Source organism: Martes martes (genome assembly GCF_963455335.1).
Source record: "Martes martes genome assembly, chromosome: Y".
Lineage (NCBI taxonomy): Eukaryota > Metazoa > Chordata > Mammalia > Carnivora > Mustelidae > Martes > Martes martes.
Genome location: NC_137907.1, coordinates 18,747,804 through 18,757,971, shown reverse-complemented (window position 1 = coordinate 18,757,971; position 10,168 = coordinate 18,747,804). Strand labels below are relative to the sequence as shown.

The 10,168-nt window shown below is 59.6% G+C and overlaps 1 protein-coding gene across 1 annotated transcript; it reads right to left on the bottom strand.

The window, feature by feature from the left end:
• Nucleotides 1-724: 724 nt before the first annotated feature.
• Nucleotides 725-8,228, bottom strand: LOC308337797 (testis-specific Y-encoded protein 10-like; the record flags this gene model as incomplete). Its single annotated transcript, XM_080795995.1, has 7 exons — nt 725-922; nt 1,624-1,708; nt 1,803-1,948; nt 2,048-2,159; nt 2,299-2,376; nt 2,807-3,181; nt 8,223-8,228. The coding sequence occupies 7 exons, from the start codon at nt 8,226-8,228 to the stop codon at nt 900-902; spliced, it is 825 nt and encodes a 274-aa protein (XP_080652121.1). The 3' UTR covers nt 725-899.
• Nucleotides 8,229-10,168: the final 1,940 nt, after the last annotated feature.

The following is a 10,168-nucleotide window of genomic DNA, read 5'->3' as shown; positions in this document are numbered from 1 at the left end:
GTGTTCGTGTGTGTGTGCGCGCGCGCGTGCGTGTGTGTGTGCGGGCCCGCACGCGCGCGCGCGCGCGCCTTTCCCTGCAATTTATGCTTCCGCCCAGCTACCTGGGCCAGAACGACAGGGTGATCTTTCCTACCTTCCCTCCTCCCACTTTCCCCTCTCCGACAGTCCCTCCACAGGGCCTGGCCCCCACTCGCTCCCGCTGTATCTGGGGCTGAGAGGATGACTGTGTCAGCAAGGGCCTGGGCCCCTTGTTTAGAAGAAAGGAGAGCCCTGGCACTGGGGTTCAACGGAGTAATGAAACTACAGTCCCACCCGTGCTGTGTCTGAGGTCATCCACCAGGGAGCATCTCTGGGAGACGGTCATCGCCATCCACCAAAAGTTGACACTGGACACGTTTGGCCCTGGCTCGCCCTTCCCTTTCTTTGACCTCTGTTATTTCCCCAGGGAAGGCATGGGCCCTGTTAGCTGGCCTTTCGCTCATCTCCTCTCCCTGCCCACCTCCACCATCCCTAGGGGAAGGACCTCTGCCACGCTGGGATGCAGTCCCAGAGCTCGTGTGACCTGGACCTCTGGGCCAGCATACGGCCCCACCCCTTCCACGGAATAAGGATGCCGGGGCAGAGTAGTAAGCATCGACGGGAATCCCATGAGCTCAGGCTCCCCACCTGCCCCTTTCCATGAAGACGACCGTGTGTGAGCGTACACACAGTAACACACATAAACACGGTTGACGTCGTTTTTCCACATTTCAGTATTTTTACAGGGGGCCTCAATCGGCCCTGTGTTTCTCCCAGGCACCAGACTGGAGGTGTTCCCTGTGGGAGGGACCAGGCTGATCATCCGGCTCCATCTGAAGGTCCTGGACTCTTTCCGGGTCAAGGGCAAGGCTTCTGCGTATTCACCTCAACATGCTCAAGTTCCCTGGGAGAGACGGAGACACAGACACAGACACACGGGCACACACTCACCCGGGCACACATGAGGCGGCCGGTGAGTATCCTCTACGGGCCACACGCAGGTTTGCTTGAGGGTTTCAAGGCCCTTTCGGGGAACGGAGGCCATTCTCCCCTGCCCCTCTCCCCGGCCCTTGATGGCGATCCCCCTACATTTCCTCCACCCACATAGCAACGGTATCTGTGCACGCTCTCCAGTGTTCTCTGGCTGATTGCGGTGGGCACAGGAGATTGCCCAGGGAGATGACTGGGAGGACTCTACCGATGAACACACAAAAGTGACGGGGTGACGCATGAGCCTTTACGCCAGGGAACGCAGACATCTGCGCCAAGGCTGGCAAGAGGTGCTTAGGTGGGCTCAAAGCTGAGGCGGTGGCGAGGAGACCTGAGGGCAGGAGTTCACGGCCAGGGAGTGGCACTTCCCGCAAGGCAGCTGCTGAGCCGACTGCTTCTCCGGCTCTGCTCACTGGTGTTGCCTGACCCGCCTGCCTCAAGCTTCCCAGGCAGAACCAGTTTGACACCGCCCTCCCCGACTCACGGTGATGCCCTTTGGACACGGGGTCACCGCCTCTTGAGTGTTCCTCTAAGCCTCCGTTTCTGCATTTGCGGAGCCCAGCTCCCACGGAGCCGCACGGAGCATTTTCAGCACCCACGCCCTGGGCGTCTCACCTGCCCTCCTCTCAGTTCCCTCTGCTGGGGCCTTCTTCCTCACGTAGTACTGCAGGGGATCGGGCCACAGGTCGTCCATGATGATCTGGCAGGGGAAACGGGGCAGGGCTCAGATGCACATCCCAGTCCGCTGGGGAGCACAGGCAGGTTCACGTGCGCGGTTTGTCACAGGGACCCACCTCAGCTATCCTGCTAGGCCCGGCAAAGCTGTGGTCAGAGAACCAGCTGAAGAAGTTAAGGCTGCTCTTGTGGCGTCTGCGGCTACAGGCCTCCTGTTCGTAACAGTGGTGCCACTGGATGGGAGTGGAATGAGACGGCTCGTACCCTGCAGGAAGAAGGGTCCGTGCGAAGGCGCTGGATGATGCATCAGGTTCAACCCTGCCGCCTCCACCTGCTGCCGCCCATGCACGCAGAGGCCCCTTACCAGCAGCCCTGAGGACATACTCCTTCTCAACGACGTCGTTGCGGAAGTAGGAGTTCTCGCGAAAGAAGAGCAGGATCTTGCGGCCATCACGGGGAGACTCGAGTTCCTCCACCTGCCGGGCGGCAAAGTGGGGGAGAGGGTTGAGATCTCTGTCCAGCAGACCCTTCCCCTCCTGGCCTTGGGGAGGAATCGCTTCTGTTACCCCCTCTTCTCCCATCCCCCAGGCCGGGCCTCCATCTCCCGGGCCAGACCTTCAAATCCGTCATGGAGCCAAGTATGCCTTCATCTTGCTCACTGAGCATGGCTGACATCTGCGGGTGGTTCACAAACTGCTTCGGGTCAAGGACTCTCCGAGGGCTGGAGAAGAAAGAGCTACAACAACAGAGCAGGTCTGCACAGCAAGTGCGCCCTGCATCTCCCCTCCTACCACCGGGACCCACTCCACCTCACAGATTGTGTCAAGGGCCCCTGCGCCCCCGCACGGCCTGCTGCATTAGTTAGTTAGGTAATTCCCTGCTGGGCACTAACACAGAAAGCTGGAAATCCTCGGTGACCTCCCTGCCCACCCACGGCCCCCTCCCCGGCACATCGAGGGCAACCTGCGGCCCCACCAGGGACCCCCACCCGGAAGCAGGGATTCGAAACTGTCGTGATCACCGAGGCATGAGCCAGGCCACCACAACGCAGGCCCCCTGCCACAGGAGTCTCCTGCGCTAGCCCGGCCACATCGGGGTCCCTCCGTGAAGGTATCAAGGATACAGCCTTGGCCCAGAAGCCAGGGATGCCCCGGATGAGGGCGCTTCGGTGGTCCAGGTGACGCCGTCGCCTCTGCCAGAACCTGAGCTTGAGCCCAGAGTAGGCCCTGCTGGCGTCTTTGTTCATGGGCTCCAGCTCTGACTGCAGGGCCTCGAGGGCCTGGAGCGGGGACGGGGGCGGACCTGGCCGTGCCTCTGGCCGTTCTTCCCCTTCCTGCTTCTCCTGCAGCTCCTGCGCTTCTCGCTCCTTCTGGCTCTCCTCCCAGGCCTCTTCCCTCCTGTCTTCCTCCTCCTCCTCCTCCTCCTGCACCTCTGGTACCTCTGCAACCTCATCCTCAACAGCCTCCTCCTCTTCCTCCTCCTCCTCTTCCTCCTCCTCCTCTTCCTCCTCCTCCTCCTCAGTCTCCTCGCCCTCCTCAGCCTCCCCCTCTTCCTCAGCCTCACTGCCAACCTCCCTAGCCTCGTCGTCCTCGTCCTCGTCCTCCTCCTCAGTCTCCCCGGGGTCCTCCGCCACCTGGACCACCGCAAGCTGCCACACCAACATTACGTCATCCCCCACTAGCACAAGCTCCACCACCAGGATGGCGCCCTCTCTCTCCCAACGGCCCTCCTCGTCCTGCGCTGGCTCTGCCGCCATCCCCACGCCTAGGCCCAGCAGCACCTTCGCCTCTCTTCTGGGGGTGGGGCTCTATGTCCGCGGACAGCCGCGTCCCGATGGACCCCTCCCTCGACGGAGTCGGTCAGGATTGGGGGGCAGTCCCGCGTCCCATGTGGCCCCCAGCTGGGGCAGCTGCGGAGGAACGGAGCAGGAGGGGTGAGCACGCGGCTCCCGCAGGCGGCCCGGCAGTGGAGCTCCGCGGCCCAGCGAAGGGGGGACGTCAGCCGTCTCCTCGCAGAAGCCACCGGAGTCTGGGACGCATGCGCACAAGGGCTTCCGGCCAGGAGGCCACGGGGCCGAGGTGGAGGTGGCACGCGTGGGGCCTCGGCACGAAGGAGGCCTGATCCACGCCCAGGACAATGGCCGGACCCCAGGTGCTGCCAGCGGCAAGGCCGTGGGCGTGGCCGCCACAGGCCCCGCCCCTCACCCCCTGCGGGAGCCGGCCAGGGAGGCAGCCAGTGCGCCTCCTCCAGGGTGGCCTCGGGCTCTACCTAAGGCGCCCCAGGCCCCAGGGCCCACAACCCCCTCCCCTCCATCCCGTGGCCTCCTCCAGCCCGCTCTCCACCCGGTGTTTGTAGCCTGTCAATGCGAAACCGTCCCTTGCCCTTCCCCAACACGATCGTCCAAGACTGAGGACAGCGTATGCACCACCGGGAACCCTGGCCTAGCGTGCGTGGAAACGTCAGCCCAGGCATTGCGGAATAGGGCCATTCCAGGAGACAGAGGTCGGAAGCGGTCTGCCTGTTCGGGGCACGGGGCTAGGGGGCGGGGGTTCGGCCACAGTTTGCCCCCAGGCCACGTCCTTGGCTGCTCAGGAGAAGAGGGACCGAGAGTGCTCAATCCGTCTCTCCGCCTGTCCTTTCCCCATGCTCTGCTCTCCCTCTTCCCCCGACTCGGTGTTTGTCTTCAGGGCGCTGTTTCTCTGCCCACTCTCTGGCCACAGGGTCTCTGGAAGATGAAGGCTTCAGGAAGCAAGATGCAGAAGCCTGTCCGAGCACCTCCTTTCCCATGAAATAAGAGCCCTCTTCTCCTCTGTGACTAGCCACTGGTCACGTGACCAGGGAAAGGGTCCCAAGCTGGGTGCCCCCGACACAAACACACACAGACACACACACACACACACACACACACACTTACCCACAGACACTCAGTGTGTTTGGCATGGAGCACAGAGGGAGGCGTGCCTTTCGTGCAGCCAAGGGCATCCGGCAACGTGAATCCGGATGCCCCTCCCCTGAGACAATGTCTGGGCGAACCCTGTGGATGGGCAGTTGGGCATTCTGTCTGGCGGCCAGGTGACTACAGTGTGCACCCTTTGGGAGGCCGGAGGCAAGAAGCTGGGGCTGGCTCCCAGGTGACACAGCACGTACGCACGTACCTTCACTTCCAGAGACTGAGTGTCTTCCGTTGCATTCGGGCGAAACCACAAATGCCGTGGGGAAGGCGTTCCCAGCTTGTCTGGCCTGCAGAGGAGAACACATCTTCTCTAGCCTTCCCCTGCGGGCCACCAGGTCAGACCGTGAGCAGAACTTGAGGCTGGGCCGTCACGTCCCCAGGGCCGGCCCGTCACGTCCCCAGGGCTGGCCCCCACTCGTGGAGAGAGGATACCCAACGTGTGGCTTTGGGCCAACAAGGTAGGCTTGGGGCAATTTTGGTGTGCAGCCAGTGCAAGCCGGTCTCCCCCAGCATTACAGGAACAGACGGGTTTCTTACACCACACCTCAGTCATCTCAGTCGTCAAAGGGCCACACGTGCCGCGTCCTGTACACGGAGGTGCCTGTCGTGGTTGCTCCGGCGGTTCTTCACCCTCCACGTGTCCCCGGCAGGTCCGTACCGACTCTTGAGGCCACGGCATCTTCTGTGCCCTCGCACAGGTCTTCTTCGGCTCCGTCTCCTGAACCGGCGGTGGATGCGTGGCTCTGCGCCATGGCTCCACTCCATGGGCGGCTGGACTAATGTTATCGCGGGGGTTCGAGCTGCGCAGAGTTCATGCCGGCTGCCTTCTAAGGTGCCAGCGGTGTTCAGTACAGCCGAGTGCTTACACACCCGTGTGTTCAGACCAAGGTTTCTTTGCGTGCCCACAGGTACCCGTGTGGGCAGCTGGCTTTAACACCGTGGGAAAGGGGTACACAGGCGTGGCCTTCGATGTACACACACGTGCATGTGGAAGCGCGTGCACGGACAGACCTATTCCGTTCCCGGCCGGGTCTGCGGTGGGTTTGCAGTGGACCGGATTTCATATGCACCCCCACGGCCTTGGACTGTGGTTTCCACGTGTTCGGCCATCATGTGGATGATCTCCACGTCCACTCGCAATCCAGGGAGACAGACATTCATGCAATGACAGACATCTGGCATTGCCCCTGCTAGGGAAGGAACAGGAGAGGGGCCAAAGGACAAGAGGTAAGCAGCCTGGAACGGAGACCTCACGGGAGGCTGGGTTTCAAGGGCACCTGCCTTGTTTCTTGTCCCCGTCGCCTCGACACACGTACACTGGAAAGCACACACGCATTCTGGGCGCCCCATCCCTTGCCTGCGAGACCACATCCGTGGAAGACCGTTGCCCTGGGTCCTCCAGTCCCGTAGCAAGCGTCCGTCTCCCAGCAGCTCTGGCCATTAAGCCCCTGGAGCGGGCGGTCTTCTTCAGGAGGCGCTCAGCCCTCTTGCGCCACGTACGTGTTTGCCCTGAAGCTGCCCTGAACTCCAGGCAGATGTGCACGAGCCACATCCCCTGGTTTGCACCCTAAGGCCCTGGGAGGAAACCCGATGTCCTTATGATGCGCCCAACAGCTTAAGCCATGCGACCTGCGGCAGGGGTCCAATCCTAAACACCTCTTTCCGGGGCAGGCGGGGCATCCCCCAGTCAAGGAAGCGGAGCGCCTGTGTTTATGGGAGACACCTGGGAGGCGCTTTAGCGGCACCGTCCAGCCTTTCCTCTCCCCTGTAGAGCTCGGCAGGCCCTTCCTAAAAGCCCCGAGGAGCGAGCCGCAGAGGGCTCTAGGGAAAGTGGGTGGGGCGAGCGCAGCACGTTCTGGGGTCCTCCACGTCCGGATCCCCGCGGGCAGCCCCGCTGCAACCGTCAGCATGCCTGGGACTTCCCCTCCATCTTGTCGACACGATGAATCCCACGGACTGGCCTGGGGGAGCTGTGAGGCTACTCTCCAGCTTAGGCGACAAGGAGACCAGAAGACGTGACGATGGCCCCAGCAGTCTTCCTTTGGCCCGTTGCTCTCCACCACCCTAGAATTCTCCCTGAGGGGCTGTATCGGACTTGAGATCCCCAACTTGAGATCTGACCAACCGCGGGCAGACTTGCTGACGTTCAGGCCCGAACCGTGAAGCCGGCAGGGTTCCCGAGCCCGAAGGCCAAACCCTCCTCGACCTACACCTAGCTGCCGGGGCCGCCAGGAGGGAACCCAGTTCCCCAAGGCAATGAGGTCAGGACTCCACAAACAGCATGAGATGTCGGCATAGCACCACAGGGGCCGCTGGGAGGCTCTGCCGGGATCCATTCGTGGGCACACGTTGCCAGATCCCAAGCCCAGCTGAGGTGCAGGCGGTGGGGAACGTCGAAGACGGGGTGAGTGCAGGGCGAGCGGACGGGGAGGGGCGAGCCCCGGACTGGTGAGAAGTGGTGCTGGGAAACCCCTGTTGGCTCAGGGAGCAACAAGCTGGGTGCCCCTCGCTGAGGCAGGGAACACGTGCCTGTGGGTTCAGCTCCTCTCCTTTTCGTCCTCCCCGCCTGGTACACAGGAGGTGGACAAGACCGGCCCAAACAGGAGAAGAACAGAGTCCAGGATGGCCTTTCTACTGGGAGGAGAGCTCCCCGCAGGGCTCTTTCCTCTGGAGGAACGTGCTGCTCACGGATTCTTTCTTATTCTTTGCTGCCTTTGGCTAATCAACACAGAGGCGGGTACAAGGTTTGAGCCCCTCTGTAACACACACTGAGACCCCTAGGGTTTTCCCACACCGGCACCATCCGTGCAAGCTGCCTCGATGGGTGGTGTGCTTGACACGTGCCTGCCTTGCCTTGGCCCGTGTGCGTTTTGCGGCGAGAGGGGACAGAGAACCCTGAGTAACCATGGAATGCACACAAGGTCTGTGTGTCAGGAGGGACGTGGCTGCACTCCGCCACTGGCCCCTTTCTCCATAATCAGCAGAGCGGGAAGTGCCATGGGCCCTCTCCTTTCCCGACCAGGGACTCCCAACACACTCATACACACGTGACCCTGTCCAAAGGCTTGGGCACACATCACAGACACACACACTCACACACACACACAGACTCTCGACACCCAGACGTGCATGAGGCCACACAAAATCACACTCACGTGTTCTTCGAAACACAGAGAAACACGTGATGCGTCTGTGCTCGTGCAAACACACGCACATACCCTGCACACCCACACATGATCCCTGAAACCAAGTCATCGAGATGGCACATGCATACCCCCCCCACACACAGACTCACGGCACCCAGGCGTGCATGAGGCCACACGTAACCAGACTCACATTTTCATCTAAACACAGAGTGACATACAAGACACGTGTGTTCGTGCAAACACATGCACATGCTACACGCACCCACACATTATCTCTGATACAAAGGCGTGGAGATGACACATGCGCACAGACACACACACACACACACACACACAGACACATGAAAATGCAAACACACACCCACAAGCTCCATTCACACACACGCACACACACAAACACACACACGCTCAAGGAAACCTACTGAACACACTAAACTCACACTCATCGGTATTAAATTCAGGCTTGTAACAGCAGCCCTTGCATACAGACACATAGGGGCTTGTAAACACGAACACAGACACACACACACAATGCATACGACTCACAGAAGGTCTCCGGCAAAGGCCTACACATACAGTCCCGGCCCCAAAATACATACACACGTGTGTCGCGGAACCATCATACTCACACACGGAAATGACCACATCAAAAACCCCTGGCACAGAGGCATACACAACTGACGCCAACACATCGGAGCATGCACACTCACACACACACACAGAACACACGCAACCACACACACACTCCCCTGAGGATAGAGAAGCACGTAAGCAAAACCCATGGTCTACGTCATCCTGGAACACACAAGTAGCCCATCAAGTGTGCACACACACACACACACACACACATACACACATACTCTCCTCGAACCCACTGTACACACTGTGTACACACTCGCTCATGTTGATCTGAAGCATGCACACCATCCCTTGCCTGCAGACACATAGGTGCTTGCAAAAACACCCAGAACAGACCCAATTCACACGAGGTGTCCGGCACAGGCATACGCATGTGGCACCACCATAAAAACCATTACACGGGTGTGCCCAAGAACACTAACACACACACCCCAACACATCCACAAACTCCAGCACGCAGGCATACGCTACTCACGACGTTACATCTGAGCACGACACACTCACACATAGCCCTGAGGGTACAGAAGCATGTAAGTAAAACACATGGTCTGTGTCATACAGGAACACACACGTAGCCACTCAAACAGGCACACAAACACACACACACAGGTTCATGCTTCTGCAATCACACAGAGCACACCACACACAGTACACCAACACACACGTGCGCTTGCAAGCACACGTACACACAGACAACCCATACAAGGTCTCCGGCACAGGCGTACGCAGTTGACCTGCTCAAAAAGGAAGTATGCCCGTGATCCCCCGCAATCCAGAAACATCCACAGAATCTGACACGCAGGCATTCTCAAGGGTCCAAAACACACACTCATACGCGCACGCCCTGAGGATTCAGACACATGTGAGAAAACCACACATCCTCCCTGATATAGAAATGCACAGTCAACCGCTACACTCACACGCACGTACGTGCACACGCGCTTAAGCCCACGCAAACCCACATGCACTCCCTGCACAACCTATCTCATGTCACAGAGACATGCACCCTCAGCCCTACAACTGGAAACACAAGTTCACATGGAAACATGTACCCACAACACACACCAAACTCTCCAGCACAACTGTGTACAAAGAAGGCCCCAGAGAAACACACATACACACACACACACACACACACACACACGCAGACGTTGCTTAGTGAAGAGGAGACACACAATGAAAACACATGGTCTACGGCATAAGGGCATTTCCAATTGTCCCCATACACACAAACACACACACTGATTACAGAAGAGGAGACACACAGTGAATACACCTGCTCGATGGCACAGAGGCATTCCCACTTATCCCCTCACACAGAGACATGCCTACACGCGCGCGCACACACACACGCACAGAAAAACACACACACACAGAGTCTCCAGCACCGAGGCTTGCAAGGGTGGCGACACCTACACGCACAGGTACACACCCAAAACCACAATAACCCCTGGGCCTGCAAGTCCCCAAACACACCACAGGAATCTGTGGGCACACAAGGGTATGCACACAAAACACTCCCAGGCAAGGACTACGGCACACAGCCTTGTATGCGTAGCCCTGCAGGGTCACACACCCAGCGGTGCCTGGAAATGCATACGCACCGAATACACACCACTCACCTCACCCAGGCATACAGAATTCTGCGTGCACGCATACACACATGCCTCTGTGCGTAGAAGCACACACCTACGCAAAAAAATGCACGGAACCAGCTCGCAGGCATGACACTCGGCCACGCAAAACC